Raw genomic sequence first — 21,163 nt, forward strand, 5'->3', positions numbered from 1 at the left:
GTATGTGAAGCCTAGGCTAGACACCCCAGCATGTGAGACCCATGTATGTGAAGCCTAGGCTAGACACCCCAGCATGTGAGATGCATGTATGTGACACCCAATTTCTCCATTCCAGTCACCATCCTTTGGATGAAAATAGTTAGGAATATCTAATTTTACCAGCAGTTACTTTCTAACCATCCTCTGTGCTATGTACTTAAGATAAAAGTGTAAAACCACTCCTCCACTGGAAGGAAATGTTTTCTTGGCTGACCCCATCTAAGGTATTTTTTTTTTTCCATTTTAAAATTATACTTAAATGTTTAAGTGTGTGTGTTCATGAGTATAGGTGCTTGTGGAGGTAAGAGATGTTGGATTCCCTGGAGCTGAAATTGCAGGTGGTTGTGAGGCACCTGATGTGGGGGCTGGAACTTCGGTAACCTGCTCTTCTAACTGCTGAGCCATTCTACAGCTCATTTTCAGTTTTTGTAATGTCAGTTAGTTTTGAAGCTAACAATACATAAGAAGTACCAGCTACAACATATATGCAACAATATATATACACACACACCAGGGATGTATATGTATGTGTATATGATATATATATATATATGCCGTATATGATGTATATGTATATAATGTCTATGTCTATGATGTTTGTGTATGTGTATGTATGTGTATGTGTATATATATCCCAGTTCAGTGTCTCAAAGTCACCTCTCACCAATATCCCATGGAGAAAAGCACTTTCATTGCTTCTCCCCTTCCCCCTTTTTCAGAGAAAGAAACTGAGGCATAAAGAGAGTGCATGGGTTTCCTAAGCATTTTTTTTTTTTTTTTTGCCCTAGCCACCTTGTTAGTGGTAGATATGAAAGATGGGCCTGGAACATTCATCCCAGAAGTTAGTTTTTATGTGTTACCTCATATCTCTGTCACATGGTAGCCCCAGGCTGCCGGATCAAAATGTTTCCCAAAGATGCTGGCTTGACTGGTTCTTGGGAGGCTTCTGGAGTCCACCAGGAGTATGGAGTATGGAGTATGGAGTATGGAGTATGGAGTATGGAGTATGGAGTATGGAGTATGGAGTATGGAGTATGGAGTATGGAGTATGGAGTATGGAGTATGGAGTATGGAGTATGAAGACACATGGATCTCACTCGGAGTGGTCAGTCTGGAGAGGTACTGGGATCCTCTGTGCTGTCTTTTAAAACTAGCATCCCTCTCACCGCTCCACTAAGATTGAACTGTGGGCTTCATCAACAGATTCACTGATACAGGACGAAGCATATTATCTTTCTCGATGTGTTGATCTTTCTTTTTAGTAGGCTCTTCCTTCTTCCTACAGATATGCTTGAGATAGTCTGAGTCCCGAAGCTAAGATAAAACTAAAACATCATAGTTCACATGCTTAAGACCCTCACCTGACTCTTGCCTTAGTGTTTACAGCTGATTCTGAATTGACAAGCTACCCTTGGTACCTCCACAGTTGCAAAGTCTCTCTCTCTCTCTCTCTCTCTCTCTCTCTCTCTCTCTCTCTCTCTCACACACACACACACACACACACACATGTATATATCCCATATATCTGCCTTATAGCCAGATCTCTCATCTATCTCCATGACCCACTACTCAAATGACTTAGTCGTGGCAAGCATATGCTCCTCTGATATGTGTGCATGCCCTCCTCAGATCTGGAAAGCTCCTTGCCCCACTTGACCCCAAACCCTCTGTTCCCACCATGTTCCCATCCATCCAGATGATGTGTTCTGCAGACCCAGCCCAGACACTCTGCCTCCGGTCACATGGTAGCAGAAGCTCATTATGTAATGGGAAACAGGAACACTGAAGACAGGCATTGCTTCTTGCTCTGGTGGACTGACACACTGAGTGCGGCCCGTTCCAGTGTCTCTGCAACAGACACTTGCAACTTGTAGTCTGGGGACAGCAGGGTCCCAGGATGCTAATGAACGCAGCCCAATAAATTATAAGACAGTATGGATACCCCTGAAAGGTCCTCTTCAAAGTTTTAAATTTTTTTATTCACTTAACTTTTTACACTTATATATTTGTGTATGTGTGTGAGGTTCATGTGTTTTGTGGTGGTTATGCGGAGGGCCAGGGGTGACTTGCAGGCATTGGTTCCAGGGACTGAACACAGGTCATCAGGCCTATATGGCTACTGAGTCTGCAATGTGTTTGGGACCACAGCAGGGCTTCACTAGGAGTTTCCCTCAAAGATGACAACTGCCCTGACCCTTCCTGCTTGCCCAAGCTTCTAATGTTCAAGTGAAACTGGCATCTGGGAATTTTAGAAAATCTAGTTTGGGAATTTTAGAAAATCTAGTTTGGGAATTTATTGTTCTAAAATCAATATGAGATATAAATGTAACTTTTATTCACTAGAGGAAGAGATAAGAACCTTACCCAAGCTTTATGAATACATGACTTGTGTTGAACCCAGAGCAATTCTACCTAACTATCCCTAGGCCTAGGCCTGCAAGTTTCTAGTCTCTATATAATCTTACAGCCTCTGTCTGCTATCCTAGGCCTAGGATATCTCAGCCTCTCAGACTTACTGATGTATAAACTCACCATTTATAGTTCTTTCTGGACTCTGTTGGGCTGGTTGAGCTCAGCTGTTCTGACTCAAACTCCTCTCTGGGCTGACTGATTCAGTCTGGCTACTCTGAGCTTTTCACTGAATTGCTCTGTTTGGCCTCAAACTAACTCTGGTAATTTGCCATAGTCTTCTGGTTCCTTCTTTTTCTCTGGCTTCATCTGCCTCTGCTGACCTGCTCTGAACTGCATGAACCCATGAATGAACTCAACTCCACTGCACTGCACTCACTGGACTGAATCCCAACTAACTGACTGAACCCAACTTCCCTTAACTGAGCTGACTGAACTGATTCTTTCTCCTTGTGCTGCTCTTAAATAGCTTTTCCACTGAGAGTTGGGTGCATCCTATCTCTGACTCATTCTGTCAAATCTTTCATCCCTTTGTCTGCCCCTCAATTAGACATCATTGCTTTGGATTAAAGGTATGTAACTAAAGGATTCCAGCCAGGGGATTAAAGGTGTGTACTAAGGGCATGTCTGTATTCCAGCCAGATCACAGACCTAGGAGGTCTTTGGATGTGATCAGAGTAAGTAGCCATGTTGTTGGATTAAAATTCCTCTACAGTGATAGCCGAAGAAAAACCTGTCTATAGACTGTGTTCCACCCTGGTGGCTGGCTGTTACTTGACCTCTGACTTGGTCTTTCTGGTGTAAAACTTTAGGGATGGACTCTAGGTGAGACCATTTCCTAGCTAGACTCTTTTATCTGTCCTGGGAAGCTCAAATGAATGGCTTTGTTTTCCAGGAGGGTGGTGAACTTAGTGATGCCGTCCTCTTTCTTTTTGTTAGCATTGGAGGGAGTGTTGGAGACCTTTCTGTCATGGGGTACATGAGTAAAGCACACCAAGTCCAGCTGGCTTCTGAAGTCATCCTGTAACATGGGGGTATCATGGCACAGGGGTGTGGGTCGTAGCTTCAGATGGCTGGACTTTTCTTTCAGGATCATGCACTGTGTCACTCTATTGAACTGTATGTAGGGAATAAGCTATTTTTTTCCTCCTCCTCCTTCTCCTCTTCCTCCTCCTGTTCCTCCTTCTCCTCCTCCTCTTCCTCCTCCTGTTCCTCCTCCTCTTCCTCCTCTTCCTCCTCCTCCTCTTCCTCCTCTTCTTCCTCCTCCTCTTCCTCCTCTTCCTCCTCCTCTTCCTTCTCTTCTTCCTCTCTCTCTTCCTCCTCCTTCTCCTCCTCCTTTTTCGTGATTATAGTTTTCAAATGCCCACTTTTTGGACATGACACTTAAACAGATAACTGTTTGCATATGAGGAAGAGACAAGCCGTGAGATGATCTGTAATTAAAGACTCTAAGTAACACAGTTCAGTTTTACACATTGTCAAGCATCCTCAGGCAACATACCACAACTCAGAAATATGGGTATCATGCCACATTTTACATAAAAGGAAAGCATCAATAAACTTCAAAACAACGTACCAGATTCATCTGTCCCTTAAGATACGGTTGTTATAAAGCTGTGAATGGTTTTATAGAATGAGTTTTATTTCATGTTACTCTGATGTTACACAGGGCATCTCATTTTCACAAGGTGTTGGGGGTTGCCGTGAGTGACCAGCAACACATATAGAGTGGTCACGCTATCTAAAGAATAGTTGCTGTGCAAATTGGATACCTTCTCGTGTGTTTGTGGCTCTGTGTGGGAAAGTACTGAAATTTTAGACTTGGAGTTGGCTGATTTATTTTCTATCTCAGTGTAATTTTTTTTAAATGGCATACATTTTAATTTTTTCCCCCAAAGCAGTGTTTATATTCTGGCTGTGATGTTCAACTTGTGTGGTTTGGTCACGTGAACACCACAGCTACAAAGGCAGAAGATGAGAGTGAATTTTTATTGGGAAGGAAAGTTCTCAGGTCCAGCAGCAGCTTTTCTTTTGATTTGATCTAAATGTATAGCAAGATATGAGAATTATAGATGACTAGGAGTGTTAAATTGAAATACACATGGTGGAGGATGCCGGGACAGCTTTGGGTTGCCCATCTAGAGGGCTGTGGTTGTCAACAAGGCAATTTCTGGTTCCTAATGGGTAGAAGGCAGAGGCACTGCTTGGAATCTTTGAGGCACAGGCTCCCCAAAGCAGTAGTCAGGAGGACTAAGGTCTCAATAGCATTAAGGTGGTCCCATCCTGGTTTCAAAATTATGTTTCCAATCTTTTCAGGTATCTTTACTGGGTTATTTGTGAGCCCAGACTGTTCTGTAAACTATATTCTGAACATCAAGATAAGGAACTTTGCCATTGTAGCCTTAGGAGGTACAGTCTCTGTCTATGTTGGCCTCACTAAATTTGGTATTGTTCCAGTAAGTGCCAATGATAGCATTTAGTCCCAGGCTAAACCAGGGCTTGGCTTCCACTAAACCCTTTTATGATTGTTAATATTTATCAACTAGATTTCAACCATCTAGGAGATATGGCTTTGGATGGGTCTGTAAGGGTTTCCAGAAGGATTTAATTGGTTAGAGAAGGTCTACTCTGTGCTGGGGACCTGCCCTGGCCTTTAGGAATGAATGGTATGAGGTGGGACAGAGAGTTTAACGAAGGCCAAGGACTGGTGATTTTTGGCTTTATAACTCTCTCTTACTCTTTTGTGCTAATAAACTCTGATTACTTTTCTCTTACTATATTGTATTAATAAATGCTAGTTTCTTTCCTCTTTGGTTCAAAGACCTCTCATTTGCCAGGTGAGTGGCTTGCAACTCATTGACTCTCTGTGAATCAGAAAGAAAAGAAAGAAAAAGAAAGAAAATCATTTATATAGACAAGACTTACAGTCATGTGAACACACACACACACACACACACACTAGTCAGGCCCAACCACCTGTCTCATGAGCTCCACAAATGTTAATACATCCTTACATGCATACATATATACCTATATATATGATATACATACATACAGGCAAACAGACATATACATTATATACATTTGGTGGATGAGACAGAATCCCCCAAGCCATACTTTATTCCCCCTCTCTCTCGACTTCTTATATCTTCTTAGACAAAAGTTCTTTAGAAAATTGCCTCAGATAAAATGTTACACAAAAGGAAAGTTACAGAAGAATGTTTATATTAAGTTCAAATCAGTGTTTCATTCTATAAGTTCATTATAAGTTCAAAGCAACAGTTTCACACGACCTTGCTTTATCATAGCACATACTTGTAGCTTCATCCTTGGTCCTGACCTAGAGTGAATGTTTTTCCTTGATCACAAATTTGTCCCAAACCTATTTCTCTTTTTGGTGTAATTGTGAAAGCTCGTGGTCTTCCTTATCATTCAGCCTTTACCTACTATTCATGAGGAGTGGGCACATTCTATTCTTGATTCTAATCTTACTACACTTCCCTGGCAAAACAACCATCTCCTTTCATTTTCTTCTTAAAATTATTTGAATCAATTCAGGAATTCTATAAAGCCATTAATTCATCTAAACAGTGTTACTTCATAAAAATTCATCTTCATGTTGATTTGCAGGGAATTGGCCCAATAGGGTGGGCTGATGCCCAGGAATCATTAGCCAATTTAATAGTGACAGGAAAGGCATATCAGTAGCAAGAATCAATCCTGGGATGAAATGTCTAAGGACCCTGCATTCTTAGAGCTTTCCCATCACAGACTATGCAAAACAGTGGGCCATCTCCAGAAAACTCACTCACATGCCTTTAGCCTTTCTTAGATGGCTTCTGACAACTCTGAGTTTGGGCAATATCATCCCATGGGGTGAAGTCATGGGATGAGTGATAAGGATGAGTGAGCTGAGTGCCAGTGTTCATTTCTGACTGCTTCCTGACTGCAGATACAACGTGACCAGCCTCCCCCACACTCTCACTATGTGTCTTCCTCACTGATATTGATGGTACCACCTCAAACTGTGAGCCAAATAACTCCTCCTTCTTTACATTGCTTTGTGCTCTATATTTTGTCACAGCAAGCAGAACTAAAGTTAATATGCTTTTATCATTTCTGCCCTCTGACTTTCCCCACTCTTTCCTCTCCCAGATGGCCTGTGGGATGGACTATATTCTTATTCGCAATCATGCACATTCAGGGTGTGTTATCTGTCCTCATTTAATCCTCTGAAAACTTCACAAAAACACCCAGAGGTGTACCTCCTAGGTGATTATAAATCTTCTCTGATGAAAGATTATCATTATCTTCTTCTTATCCTGCTCTTGTCAGGTTTGGCCACATGACCTACTTTACCCAGTAAACTAGAAACAGAAATATCTGACATTGCCCAAAACAGTGTATGGCCACAGCCTGGTTTGCTGGCGTATTTTCCTTTTGTCTCTAATGATCACTTTGTGTTTCAGAAAGCCTCCTGGCTGAGCAATGGAATTCATTAGATATGGATAATGATATTTAACAAAGAAATCTTGGTTAGTTTCAGAATTTACCCTTAAGTCATTCTGATGACTGGCGGCTTCCAGCTCAGTCAGTTTGACTTGACTGAACTGCATGTTTCTACCATAGTATCTAAGATGGCATCTTGTCAGTTAACTGTGTACACACTGACCCTTATTCTGGAAGATCCACTCTTATAGATCAAGGACCAATGGTGGTATTATGTTTCTATTTGCTCTAAATTGAAACATTCTGTTAAAGCTCATAAAATAAGCCAACTTACAAAGGCTCAGGAATATCCCGAATCTTACAAGTTCACAAGACCCCTCCTCAAAGTTGTAGAGGTTGTGCATTTGCTGGGGATTGGAGACCCTCCCATGACAGCTGTACCAGCTGCAAGTCTACAGAAAGTCACTGGGATGCAGCTTTTGTGAGTTGTACATTTTTAAATAATGTGACTGATTTTGAACCACTTCGGCTCCTGCAAGTAACTCCACATTCACATTCCTGTAAGGTCAGTGGTCACTGAGCTAGACTCGTGCGGAATCATTTTTTTTTTTTTTTTGTTCTGTCATCCATGACCTCCTTGGGGGTGAATGGACATTTGCTCATATCCTAGCAAAAGACACACAATGGATGGAGATGAGAGGCCTTTTTCTAGGTCTTGATGCATACCACAATAAAAGTGGTTTTTGTTTTGTTTTTAGGGACTAGAGACATGGCTTAGTGATTAAAGCATGCACTTCCTTTCCAGAGAACCCCAGTTAGATTCATAGTACCTAAGTCAAGTGCTTTACAACCATGTGTAAGTCCATCTCCAGAGGAATCTGACATCCCTGTCCTCCACAGGCACCCGAGTCACATGCTCACTGCCCCCAAACACACACAATTAGGAATAATAAATATTCTATGATATTTTAAAGTCGTTTTTGTTTTGTTTTAACAAATGAATGTCTGATCATCAGATAAATAAATAATTGTCTCCATTACCTGCTGACTCTAATAACCATGGTTAATGCCAAGGGCTTTCAACATATCAACATCATCTCTCAAATCCCATGATCCATGAGTTTTTTTTTTTTTTTTTTTTTTTTTTTTCCATCAGATCCCAACAGTACCTCATGGAGTCCAGGCTGGTCTCTAACCCTCTATATAATTTAGGACAACCTCAAACTTCTGAGCTGCCTACCTCTCCCTCCTGAGTTTAAGTAGCACTGGCTTTTGGATCAAGCCCAAGGTTTTTTGCATGTGAGGCGATTACGCAGCAGCTGAGCTACATCTCAAGGCCTTGTCAGTATTTTTCTCAGTGGAGTTATTGAGTTTAACTCCAGAAATTCTCAATTATGCTTCTATCCCTCGTCTGTGTTCTTTTTCTATAGTGAAACTCAATATATCAATAAAGGGGTGGGTAACCAACTGAGTAACACAGAGAATCTTCCCAAACTCAACTTTAACTATCTAATACTACTTGGACTTGGAATATTAGAAGCCATCAGCCTGTATCGGGTTGTACAAGGTCATACTTAACTATTTGCTAGAGGGGGTAGGATGTAACACTCCACAGGAAATGACACCAGGCTTCCAGTCAAAGCGGGATTTTTGTGTTAGCCCATCCGGGACTACATTACCAGTACAACTTCATATGTAGCTGTCTCAACATGCCTTGAAGTGACATTAGCCCGTGCTTCCTAGCATGTCCACAGTCTGAGGAAGAAAAAAAACCCTCTAAGGAGAATTCAACTTTAAATAAAACGCTTGCTGAAGAATGACAAAGGGGGAAAAAAAAGCACTGCTGATTAAAATTAAATTCACAGAAGGAACATGGCAGAGACGCAGCCTCCAGAGGTGCTTATATCTTATATCGGAGAGCAAACTTTCATCTAAAGATGAATATTAGATTTTTCTAATACATCACTTTGTTTCCTTCCGTGAGGGCTCATCTTCGAGTCTGCTAGACTAGATTTAATACCAATTACATCAGTATATATTGAGGAGACAGGTTCCTGGGTGTGTTGGTGAGAGTTCTCTCAGAGAGGTTTAACTTAGGGAAAGCCCTGCCCTGAATGTGGGATACCAGCGGGGGGGTGGGGGGGTTGTAGACTGAATCAAAATACGAAAGCTAGCTGAAAACCAGCATTCCTCTGTTTTCTCTTCCTCACTGTGCACCAGTGTGACCAGCTGCCTTACACTCCTGCTGCCCTCCTTCCTCCTCCGGGACAGACTTGTACCCTCTTGGAACCCTGAGTCTAAAGAAACCCCTTCTGTTCCCCTGTGTTTCCTTGGTCGATATGTTGTCCCAGCAAAGAGATAAACGGCTAATATAGTTACCATCCTGGAACAAACTGCTGGCCACTTTGCCTTCCTCAAACTTGGGGTATTGTAACAGCAACAGGTTGAAGTCAGGGAGAGAAAAAACCCGATTCATTTGTACAATTCTTAAATGTCAGGGCAGTCCCGAATGAATGGGCTCGGCAGCTGCCTTAAAATAGGTTCCCAGAATGCACCAGGAACAAGCAGTATCGAATTTACCTTGGGACTTGTGTGTCCAGATCAGACCCTGCAAGAAAGAGCTGTTGCTATACTCCCATCAGTGGAAGGAGGATTGCTGAGAGTTCACAACGGCCAGCCTGAGCTACATAGTGAGTTCCAGGGCTGAGTCAGACTGACTCAAAAACAGACAAACAAACAAAAACAGGGGAATGGGGGTGGGGAGACAAAATAAAAAGAGTAGGTGGACTGTGGGAGGGTCACTAGGACCTGGCCCACTGCCTTGCTGCCCTTACCTTCCCCTGGGGCTGATGGCCTGTCCCAATGACACGCCCCTGGCACCTACTCCCCACCTTCCAGACAGGGTGGAGGGACACTGGCCCTGGCTCAAACTGTGTCTTCTTAGAGAGCCCCAGGCTGCCTCGGGAGGCGGGCACTGCAGCCTGGGTGGCACGGAAGAGCAGTGGCAGGCTTGTCCTGGTCCCTAGTGTCTCTGCCTGCACCTGTGCGATCCAGAACGGAGCCCCGCTGCAGCCCCAGCAGAGAAGCCGGGAGCCGCGATGAGCCACGCCTGCAACCGCCAGGGTGTCAGCCAAGGTAACTAGCTCATCTCCCTGGCCTTCAGTGTGTCCTGCAGCTGCTAGTTGGTTTAACCCAAGGGACAGCAGGCAGGCTAGTTCCTCTTTCTTAAGTAGACGCGTTGTGTGTCAGAAGCTCTTATTTCCCCAGGTCTTTGCGTTTTTCTGGATCTTTTCCGTTGATTCTAGAGTTAACTTTTGTGAAGTTCAGAGAACTCTGCGGGGCACTTTCGGGGGCAGGGTGCTAATGAAGGCTTTTGCTTGGCACTTGCTCTGCTGCCTGAGCTCAGAGTCAGGGTGCCAGCGCTTTCCCTGAAAGACTGACAGTTCAGCCTCTGCTTTGGGACAAGGATCGCACAGCCAGCGTCAGTGTGCTACCTTCATCCGCCAGATCATTAGCCCACAGGCAACCTGATGTGCTTGGGACCACAAAACTGGAGTTTTTGTCGTTTAATGATGAACCGTTTCTTTATTCAACGAGGCTGTCATTTGGGTCTGTATCTTTAAGGTAGTTTTTTTTTTTCAGGAAAGGACCTGGGACTATTTTGCACATGTGATGACATGCAGTAGCTAGTCACCACCGACCTACAGCCATGTAAGCGTGTTCTATTTAATCACTGCCGAAGACTTCAGGCTGGACCCCTAACTTTGTGCGGCCCCCATGTGTTAATCTCCCCTTTGAAAGGTCGTTATTGTTCAGAGTCTCACTAACTGGTTAGTTGTTGACCTTTTAGGAGCCCTCCTCCAGGAATAACTCCGCTCTGTATGAGATCCTTTGGGAAGCCACTGAGCAGGGTTTAATGAGGCCTCCTTAGATTTGAAAAGCTCCCCTTGGTCTTCCATTCTTCAGGTAGTCAGGTAACCATGCCAAGGGACCCCAAGGATCAACTCCTTTCAGAGTTGGGTATTTTGTTCAGTGGCTAGCCAGGCAAGGACTCACGTTCAGGGAGGAACCTTGTTCAGTTCATCCACTGCTTCTTGCTGTTTCAAGGTGAGTGTCTAACAACACAACTACATCTCCATATGTATGCTCTCTCTCTCTCTCTCTCTCTCTCTCTCTCTCTCTCTCTCTCTCTCTCTGTGTGTGTGTGTGCATGTATGTATGTATATATATATATGCATATATGCATATATGGTATCATATATATTATATATGTATATGTACATATGTGTATATACACATATACAATGTTGTATGTATATTATACATGTATACGTACACTCATATATATACACATATATGGTGCTATATGTATAATGTTTTATATATGTGTATAATATAATTTTTATCCATTCTTGGGAGTGAGCGCAGGGCCTCATTCTTACAAAGCAAGCATTTTGCCGACTGAGAGGTCTCTCTCTATATTCATAAGCATCTTTTTGTGTAGCTCAGCCTGGCCGCAGATTCTTACGTAGCTAATAATGACCTTGGTCTTCTTACCCTCCATCTTTTATCTCCCATGTCCTCAGTGCTAGGCAGGCACTCTGTCAACTGAGCCAGATCCTTAGCCTCTTTAATTTAAAATCTAAATCCCTGACAGACCAGAAGGGTTAAGTCTCAGTCTGTCTTGATGTCCCAGAGCAGGTGATCAAATGATAACAGGATTAATGACCCCAAATTGCACCGTAAGCTTGTTATGGCATCTTCCACAGGTACAGGATCTTCCTGTCAGACTTTGTACAGCCTCAAGTATTTATGAGACAATAGTGCAGAATGACATTTGATAAATAAACTGAATGATTATGTTCTTGTTTTTCAACTCTCTTATTGACTGTATGTAATAGACCTGTCCGTTATGGCAAAAAGCCGTAAGGAATTTTAACACAGATAAAGAATTCTTGTTCCTTCTTCATATTTTGATAGATATTAAGATCTAGCCATCTTGTGTTTAGGAAATGTTAGGGTATTATTTATATTGAATTCCATTGCATTTATTAACAATGAAAGATTCATTTTACTCAAATTATAATTCTCCCTATTGGATAGTACCACTACCACCCATGTATTATATTTGATTATTGTTGAAAATATGTTTACAATGGAAATCTGATCCCCACTTTAGTGGGATGGGTGGAAATGTTTTTCTGCTCTGTTGAAATGTCACTTGCCTGTGTTGGGATAAGACTGGTAGACAGAGATGTTGTAATGAAATTGAAACTTTGATGTTTGATAACAAGGCACTCTCCTCCTTCTCCTCCTCCTCCTTCTCTTCCTCCTCTTCCTCCTCCTTCTCCACCTCCTCCTCCTCCTTCTCTTCTTCCTCCTCCTCCTCTTCCTCCTCTACCTCTTCTTCCTCCTCCTCCTCCTCCTTCTCCTTCTTCTTCCCTCTCTTTCTCTCTCTATATGAGAAACTTACTTTTTTTCTTCCCCTTTAAAATTTATTTTATTTTGTGTTTTAATGTTTGCTTACATGTCTGTCTGTGTAGCATGTGTGTGTGTGTCTGGTGCTCACAGTGGCTGGAAGGGATCTTCAAATTACCTGGCTTTGGGATTTCAGATGGTTGGTTGTAAGACCTCAGGTGGGACCTGGGAATCACCTTTCCTTCCATTTCTGAAAGAACAGCCAGTGCTTTTGAGCTCTGTTTCAGAAGTATTCGACGTTTGGCTTTGCTGGACCACATTTATCTCAAAGTTGCTGTGAGAACTGTTAAAGCCAGTTTGAAAATGATTAACAAAAGCACTGCCAATATTTCAACTACTATCCTGGTGTACATGTGTCCTAGGGGCTCTTGGTTGGACCTCTCTGAATGAAACCCAACCTGGGAAAAATCCAGCATGTGGCAGATGATCCTGTCCTTACTCTACCAAGCTGCCAGGACCATCTTATCTAAGCCCATTAGTAAGTTGGTAGGAAGGAAGCTGTTATGTATGCACCCGAGGGTTCTAACTCAGCATGCACATCCTAGCTGCTAACTTCTGACTCTGCAGGGCAGTAAAGTGAACAGATCACCTGGAGTGGCGTCCCTTGCCGGCCTCTCAAGGACAGCAAGACTTGTACCAGAGAGGACCCTGGTATATAACTCTCATTTCATGGGAAGGGCAGCTTTGGGGATGGGAAAGATAGAAGATGTGTGGGGACCGGGTAGACGGTAGGTGCTGCTCCTTTGGGAAAACCTTCTGGTTGCTGAGCATGGTTGACAAGTTGGTTCTGAGAGGCAGAGCATGTTCTGTAAGAGTCCCACACTCAGGGCAGGCTCATGGATATTGTTCCTCTTGACCATGATAGATAAGTCCAACCTTAGGGTAGTGCTCTGGGAGCAGGCAGAGGCTTAAGGACCACAGTTGTTTCTCCTGGGAGGAATGGAGGGAAAAGAAGGCATGGAAAGTTCTCTGGCCCACGGTCTTTCCAGATTCCACGTCCCTGGATATATGGCTGGAGTCTTGTGAGCCTCAGTTTCTCTGTGTATGTGTGTGCATGTCTGGAAACATGTGTGCAGAGGTCAGAGGTCAACTTTGGGTTCCTTTCCTCTTTGCTGCTCTCTCCCTTCTTTTGACACAAGTTTGGTTACAAGTTACAAGTTTGGAACTCACCGATTGGCTAGACTGTCCAACAAGCCTCAGGGAATTTCCCATCTTCCCTTTCCCATACTTGACATTACTTTATATAGGTTCTGGAGATCAAACTCCCATCCGTAATGCAAGCACTTTACAAACTGAGCCGTCTCCCCAGCCAAGACTTAGTTTCTTAATTGGCAAAGGGGGAAAATACTCGCTATTGAAGGTTATTGTGACAATCAGGAAAAACAGAGGAGATGTAGCAGCAGTGGGCTTTGCACATGCAGACATCTCCTGTCCAGAGGTTGCAAGTGGAGTTAAGAAAGTTAACTGTTGAGAGCTAGGAGAACCAACCCACTTTGCTAATTTCTTGGCCCCACTGGGCTCCTGGGCACTGTGTTGTTGCCTGTTGGCACGAGTCAGTACACACTTGGAAACTGCTGGCGAGCTTTGTTGTCCAGGTTTTCAGAAGGGCTGAGAAGGTACTTCATACATTGGAGCAGAGCAGAAGAGTGAACCCAGTCAGGTGACCATTGGGAAAAGTGTTTTTCCAGAAACAACTTGGGCTGTGTAACCAGCAGAAGGGGGTTCCTGCTATAGCTAGCTTCCAGCTGTCTACCCCCTGCTCTGAGTAACTAGCAAGTGCCAGATGACCCACATCATACATAGCTCTCTCTGAAGTGGTTGTAATTGCCTCTCTCCCTGATTCCTTCACCTGTGACTCTCCTGAAGCCCGTGGATGGGGACCACTTACATGCACTGTGTTGCCAGCACCTAGCCACATGCATCCAGAGTGCACTCTCTTGGTGAGATGAATGAGTAACATAGTGATGACAACTGGGGACCAATGCTTTCCCAGGATACTTGACAGCTCTGATTCTGGTTCTGATTCCTAGCACCACATAAAACAACTGTGACTCTAGCTGGAGGGAGGAGGACCAGAATGTTAAGGTTATCTTAAGCTATAGTGAGTTTAAGGCCAGCCTGAGTTATGTGGGACCCTGTCTCAAGAGGCAACAGTAGATGGCTTCAGGTAATACTGCATAGTTCCTGAGACAGTCCACCTTATTTGTTTTCACCCTATTTGTTGTCGCATTTAAAATTTGAATGTGTATGCCCCCCCCTTTTTTTTTTCTCCTTGGAGTTACTCACAATGGGGGAAAAATGTATAAGTCTTTACAGATGAAACAATAGACATGATTTTAAAAGCCTGAGTTCACATATGGTTGTGTGGCTTACCCAAACTTTGTTGGAGTAGAAGATATTATTTGAAAACTTTCTGATTTTGGGGGTGGTGGTGATGGTTCTCATTCAAGGACTTAGGCAAATTAGTCGCAAAGGATCAACTAGAGTCAATCATCTGGTGGGTGGGTATCCTTCAAGCTCGTTTGTCTTTCAGAACCTAAGGGGCTGGCTTTGCTTTTGTAAGGAAGCAGCCCAGTGCCTTAAATGACTTCACACTTCGAAGGGTGTGAGTCGCAGTTCTAGCCACTGGGCTCTCTGGTGATCCTCTCAGCTGACTTTGCTGAACTTGACTCCTTAATTATTTTTGAACATTTCATTTCTGACTTCCCAGAAACACAAAATAGCACAGCAGCTTGGAGTGGTGGCTCTGGCCCATAATCCCAGCACTTAGGAGACAGAAGCAAGGGAATCCAGGATTCAAGGTCATCTTGAGCTATACGAGGAGTTCAAGGCCAACTTGGGCTAAATGTGGCCCTGTGTCAAACATACACACACACACACACACACACACACACACAACTAGAGTAACTGCTTTAAAAACAGATAAGTAATTACAAAAAAACCAAAAAAAACAAAAAACCCTTAAGTCGGAAAAACCAGTCAAAGCTAGCAACTAAGAACATTTTTTTTTCCAGCCTGTTGTCATCTTGACTGGCCAGCTCTGCCAGCGTCACAGTTAAGGGGGCCTTTGTCTTCCCACTGCCTAAAACATTCCCTCCTCGGTGATGTGGACATTTAATGACGGTTCAGGAATGCTTGATCTGTAACTGTTTCCTCTCCATTTGGGGCCTGAGCCTGAGTGTTTTAAAGCCACCACGCTGAGGGCCAGTTCTCTTCCATCTCCTTGGCAAAGCATCCAGACTGTGCTTCAGGGTCCGGGCTTATAGCAGAGTCTGGCCTCAGAAGTCTGGGAAATATTAAGAGACTCACAGACACATAGCCGTGCCTGGTGCTCTGCACATGCTCACTCTCTCTTTAACTGCTATTGCTCTGATTATCGATATTAGATGCTTATCATGGAAGCTGAGCTGGGCCGTAGCAACACTACCTTTCTTGATAACCAGTGCCTGACTTGTACTGCCTGCTAAGAGCTCTGGGCATTGACCTTGTTCTTCAAAAACCTCACTCTCTTCCCCTTTCTTCCCTTGAGGCAGGATTTCTCATTGAATCTCAAAGTAGGCTCACAGCCCCAGTGACCCCGTCTCTACCCACTCTACTCACCCCACTTCACCCTATCCCCAGGACTTGGTTACAAGTGCACAGCCACGCCCAGCTTTTTACATAGGTGCTGAAGACTTGAATCCTACTCTTTCTGCTTGCACAGTGAGCATTCTTATCCACTGAACCATCATCTCTCCAGCTTCCCTCCCTCTCCTCTTCTCTAAGTAGCATTGCTGTGGGGAGCTCAAGGGTTGCCTCCTGAATTATGGCAAAAAGGTGGCTCCATGTCAGGAAGTCTGCAGCAGAATGCATCCCCTTTTAGCTGGCTCTCTGAACAGCTGCGTCTGAGGAACGCGGCATTCTTTCTCTTCCTCTCCCTCTCTCCCGTCCCCCTCCCTCTTCACTCCTCTGAGAATCCCTTCTTAGATGTTGTTATCCTAACTCCTTATCTTTTCCAGGCTCTGTCCCCTTTCTGTCATAGAACTGTAACTCCTGTACCCTTTGTTGCTCCTCATGTGAGATGTCCTGTCTGGTTTCTTCAGAGCCCTGGGTCCTGGGATTCACAGTTAGAAAACATTAGCTCTCCCTTCTGTGTATATGCATTGCATTCCTCTGCACATGGCTTACCTCCTACCTCAGGTACACTCCTGAAGTTCTGGAAACTGGCACAAAAATCATCCTCTCCGTCAGGCTTATTAGACAATCAAGCATCTTATTAAATGGCTCATGCTCAGCTCCTCATTTTTTCCATTAATTTCATTAAGCTTTAGAACAAGATAGTTAAAATGCATGCTTTCATTGGCTGATTATTTTAAATAGGACTAATGGGATGTATTATGGGGGTAATTTTGCAGAGTTTTGAGATTTTCAGCTTTTGTGGGTCTTGTTCAAAAGTTCTCAAATATTTCTTACAGTTTGTTTTTGAACTTTTTCATTAAAATTTAAAGCAATTATCTTTTTTTTATCCCCTCCCGCTGCATAGTAATAGTAAAATGTTGGTATGCATTAAATATTTAGCACTAGGGACTCTGTTGAAAATGCAAATGCTGAGTTCTTTAAATTACTGCAGATTGCAAAAGAGTATGTTCCATAAGAGTCCAGTCTGTTGAAAAGGAATAACCTACTTATTCAAATGCAGCTGGAGTTGAAAAGGAGACATGCCCAGGAACTCAGAACCACGGCCATGACTGCATAGAAAGTGGACTTAGCTTAGTTTTTTTCTACTCATTTGTATTTCTGGAAGTGAGTCCCTACTACTGGTGCCAAAAATTAAGAGAAAAAAATGTTTGGAGGCGCAGGCTGAGGGTTCTGTTCTGTGTGGATGTTTTTCTCATTCGTTTGAAGCCAGCCTTACCAGCTATGTCCTTCTTTCCGGCCTGGTTACACCTTCTCTCACAAGCATGGATGTCATCTCTGTTGTTAAACAACAGGCTTCCATTGGATTCTGAAATGCATCCTAATTAATTCTCAGGACTCAACATTTACGGCCTTTCAGTGTTTGTTATCATAAACGAGACAGAGGGAAACAACGGGTGGAAATTAATTAAAACCACAGAAGACAATCCAAGAAGGGGGGGGGGGGGGGGCTGCCATTCTGGTGACAGATCAGCAGTGTTTCAGGCACAGGATGGAATTGAAAAGCTGCTTAGAGTGACCCGTTCCTGGAAATCCAGGCAGTGCAAGCATTTAGCTTTTGGACAAATGGCACCTCGGCCCCTTCCCCCCTTCCCCCCCCCCCCGCACATACTTTTATTTATTTTCGTTTGTTTATTTATTGTGTGCGCGCACATGCATCCACAAGTATATGAATGCATACACAGGCATGCAATGGGGCACAGATCTACCATGTGAACCCTGGGGATCAGACGCAGATCTGAGCCATCTTGCTGGCCCGTGGGCGCTTTTCACTTGTCATATTGCTGGTGGGAGAACAGTAGCATCTGTTAGGGCAGTGTTGGGACTGTGAGCAGAGCAGGAGGTGATGTTCTTGACTGAAGTTTACAGGTACAGTGGGGGTCTGGCTTTAGGGATGGACAACGCTCCTTGCCTCGTGGATGTGGTGTGTGGTTGAGGAGATCAAATGGAGACCGATCTTTTCCATGCAGTGTAGCTCTGGGGAGCTCAGAGGCTGTAGATTGAAAGAACACAAGCGGGCAGCTGTGGTTTCCAGCAGTCTGTCTACCTAGGAGAACTCTAGGAGCTGGCTCTTGAAGCACCTGTTTCTAGGTCTTCTGGGTTTACTCCAAAGTTCTTCTCCGACATCTCTACCTACCTGCCTCCAACTCTTCATCCCCACTCCCATCTCAGACAAGTGCTTCCTCCCCTGCTCACTTTGCAAATGTTTATTGAATTGGGTGAATTAATAAGTATGCGTCTCTTTGGGAAGCAGGTTTAAATTTGGTTTCTTTTGACTAAATCCACTCAAGCGAAGAGCAAATGCAGTGAAGAATGAGGTTGGAAGAGCTTTGAGTTCTGTGATTCTTAACAGAGAAAAGGGGCTGACGTGGAGGACACTTCCTGTTCAGAAACACACACACACACACACACACACACACACACACACACACACGCACGCACGCACGCACGCACGCACGCATGCACACAATGAGAATATTTTTAAGATGGTGGATGTGGTACCTCCCCAGGAGCTGCTGGGGAGGTCTTTTACCTCTGGTGACCTGAAGAAACCCAGGCTAGTCCCGCCCCTGATGCTGCCACCCCTGATTTTCAGGCCACACCACAAGCAGCTACCACTGCTCATTCCCCTGGGAAAGACATCACAGAGGCCTCCCACAGGGGTTCAGCATGATGCTGTCTTGCTGAGCAAGATGACACCACTTGGCACACTGCTTGACTGTGTTGTTTCTCAAATCTGAATTACCGTCTCTCATTTCGGTGGTTAAGCCCACAGAAGGCTGGGCTGTGCACGGTGTCAGCTTGTTTCTTACAAGTCCACCACAGGAGGAATCTGTGTCCATAAGCGTCTGCTGCACCAACATCGCTCTACCAATTCTGATCTTCTTCTCCACTCTTTTGTATATCCTAGATATTTGATTTAATTTTTATCAGATAAGAAGTTTCCATAGAAGGCACAACTAAAATGGAGCAATACTTTATGTAATTGTTGGCATATATAATAATTGCAGCTCTTGTTCATGATCTGAATGACTGATAACATTTTATGACCAGGTTGGAGGAAAATGCCAGTTTTCGGTTTGTAACACAGACTGGGCATGCACCTTGGCTTTCCCTAAGGATGGTGCCAGTATCTTCTCTCTTGCAGTCTTTCTACTTTTAAGGATGTGTGTGTGTGTGTGTGTGTGTGTGTGTGTGTGTGTGTGTGAAGTGTCCATATGTAAGTGTTGTCTTGGAGGCTGTCTGCTGAATACATTCACCCTTTCTTTCTGAATTCTGGCTGGCTGGTTCAACTCATCTAGTCTGGCCTCAAATCCTCTCCAAGCTGACTGATCCAATCTGGCTTCTCTCTACTTCTGACTGAATTGCTTTGTGTGACCTCAAACTAACTCTGGCAATCTGTTCTAATCTTCTGTCTCCTTTTCCTTCTCTAGTTTGTTCTGTCTTCACTGCAGTCTGTCTCTGTAAAACTGTCTCTGACTCATTCTGTCAAATCTTTCTGCCACTCAATTAGACATCACTTTGAAGCATGGCTGCTTCCTTCTAAAAACTAACCTTACTTCCATTGTTTGGAATTGAAGATGTATCCTAAGGGCATGTCTTCATTCTAGCTGGATCACATAGACCTAGAAGGTTTTGGATGTGATTCTTTGCCAGAACAGCCATGTTGCTGGATTAAAATTCTTCTACATGTATGTGACTGTGTGCACATGAGTGCAAGTGTCCGTATGTGCTTGTGTGGGGGTGTGTTACACCCATGCCAATGTCTATATATGTCTATGTGTGGGTATGTGTACATGAGTTCAGGTGTTCATGTGTGTCTGTATATGGGTGTGGGTGTGTGCACACCAGTGCAGGTGTCTGTGTGTCTGCATGTAGGTATGTGTATATCAGTGCAGGTGTTCACGTGTGTCTGTGTGTCTAAATACAGGTATTCATGTGTGTCTGTGTGGGTGTGTGCACACCAGTGAGGTGTCCATGTGTGTCTGTGTGTGCATGAATACAGGTATTCATGTATGTCTGTGTATGAGTGTGTACACACCAGTGCAGATGTCCATGTATGTCTATGTGTGGGTGTGTATACACTAGTGCAGGTATCCATGTGTGTCTGAATGTGGGTGTGTGTACACCAGTGCAGGTGTCCATGTGTGTCTGTGTGTGTATGAATACAGGTATTCATGTATGTCTGTGTGTGGGTGTGTGCACACCAGTGTAGTTTTCCATGTATGACTGTGTGGGGGTGTGTACACACCAGTGCAGGTCTCCGTGTGTATCTATGTGTGGAAGTGTGTACATGTATGCAGGTGTACATGTATGTCTGTGTGTGGGTGTGTTCCCACCAGTGCAGGTGTCCATGTGTGTCTGTGTGTAGGTATGTACACACCAGTACAGATGTTCAGTCCTCTGGATCTGAGATAACAGGCAGTTGTGAGCAGCCCCATAAGGGTAACAGGAACCTACTGAGGGTCTTCAAGTGCTCTCAACTCCTGCACTGTCTTTTCAGCCCCTTCTTTGCAGTCTTCACTTTCACTCTGCCCATCAGCAGTACCACCAAGAATGTCATTAGCATAGCTGGCAACTTGGTGCCTCATTCCGATGCATGCCTCTTTCACACTGTGAATGTTTAAAGGCTCCACTGAGACCCAGGTTACAGCCATGAGCTTGGCTTGCTTGAGACTCTAATTCAGTTCTTCATTTACTTGCAGAGTGGTTGAAACCTTTCTATGATCCCGTTTGAAAGTATATCCATGCACAGGACACTTTGAGACTTATCTCATGCTTCTTCTGCATCACCTCTGTGGCTCTCTGCATGCAGCTCACCTCTCTCCCTCAAAGAGATTATGATCTTTGTGGGTAGAAAACAAAGAGGAAGGAGAGAGCAGTTTAGATTTGGGCAGTCAAAACAGGCCTTTCAAGCAAGATGATGGCTTCATAAGGCAGGCGGTTACCTTGAGGCAGAGCTTTTTAAACAATTCTATTTTCCTTTCACCACAACACACTAGGCCTAAAGGGTAAGATCATAGTTGGCTCAGAGTGCAAAGAAAGTCAGTGTGTGTTGAAAGGTTATCTGTGAGGCCAAGGGCAAGAGAAGGGAAGTGTTAATAAGTCAGCA

General features: G+C 43.9%; 1 protein-coding gene and 1 long non-coding RNA gene across 3 annotated transcripts in view; one reads left to right on the plus strand and one right to left on the minus strand.

The window, feature by feature from the left end:
- Positions 1–872: 872 nt before the first annotated feature.
- Positions 873–9,917, minus strand: LOC143435413 (uncharacterized). Of its 2 annotated transcripts, none has more exons than XR_013105698.1 (3): positions 9,732–9,917; positions 8,477–8,652; positions 873–5,312 (listed from the first exon to the last, which is right to left on the minus strand). It is a non-coding gene; the product is annotated as an uncharacterized LOC143435413 (long non-coding RNA). The 2 variants fall into 2 exon arrangements; XR_013105697.1 differs by having other exon boundaries at positions 873–3,843; positions 9,732–9,905.
- Gadl1 (glutamate decarboxylase like 1) overlaps positions 9,901–21,163 on the plus strand; it is a 172,249-nt gene continuing 160,986 nt past the window's right edge. Inside the window, 1 exon segment of the mRNA XM_034484292.2 lies at positions 9,901–10,032. Coding sequence (XP_034340183.2) covers positions 9,996–10,032 — 37 coding nt within the window. The 5' untranslated portion in view covers positions 9,901–9,995.

The sequence above is a fragment of the Arvicanthis niloticus genome, chromosome 21, assembly GCF_011762505.2.
Source record: "Arvicanthis niloticus isolate mArvNil1 chromosome 21, mArvNil1.pat.X, whole genome shotgun sequence".
Lineage (NCBI taxonomy): Eukaryota > Metazoa > Chordata > Mammalia > Rodentia > Muridae > Arvicanthis > Arvicanthis niloticus.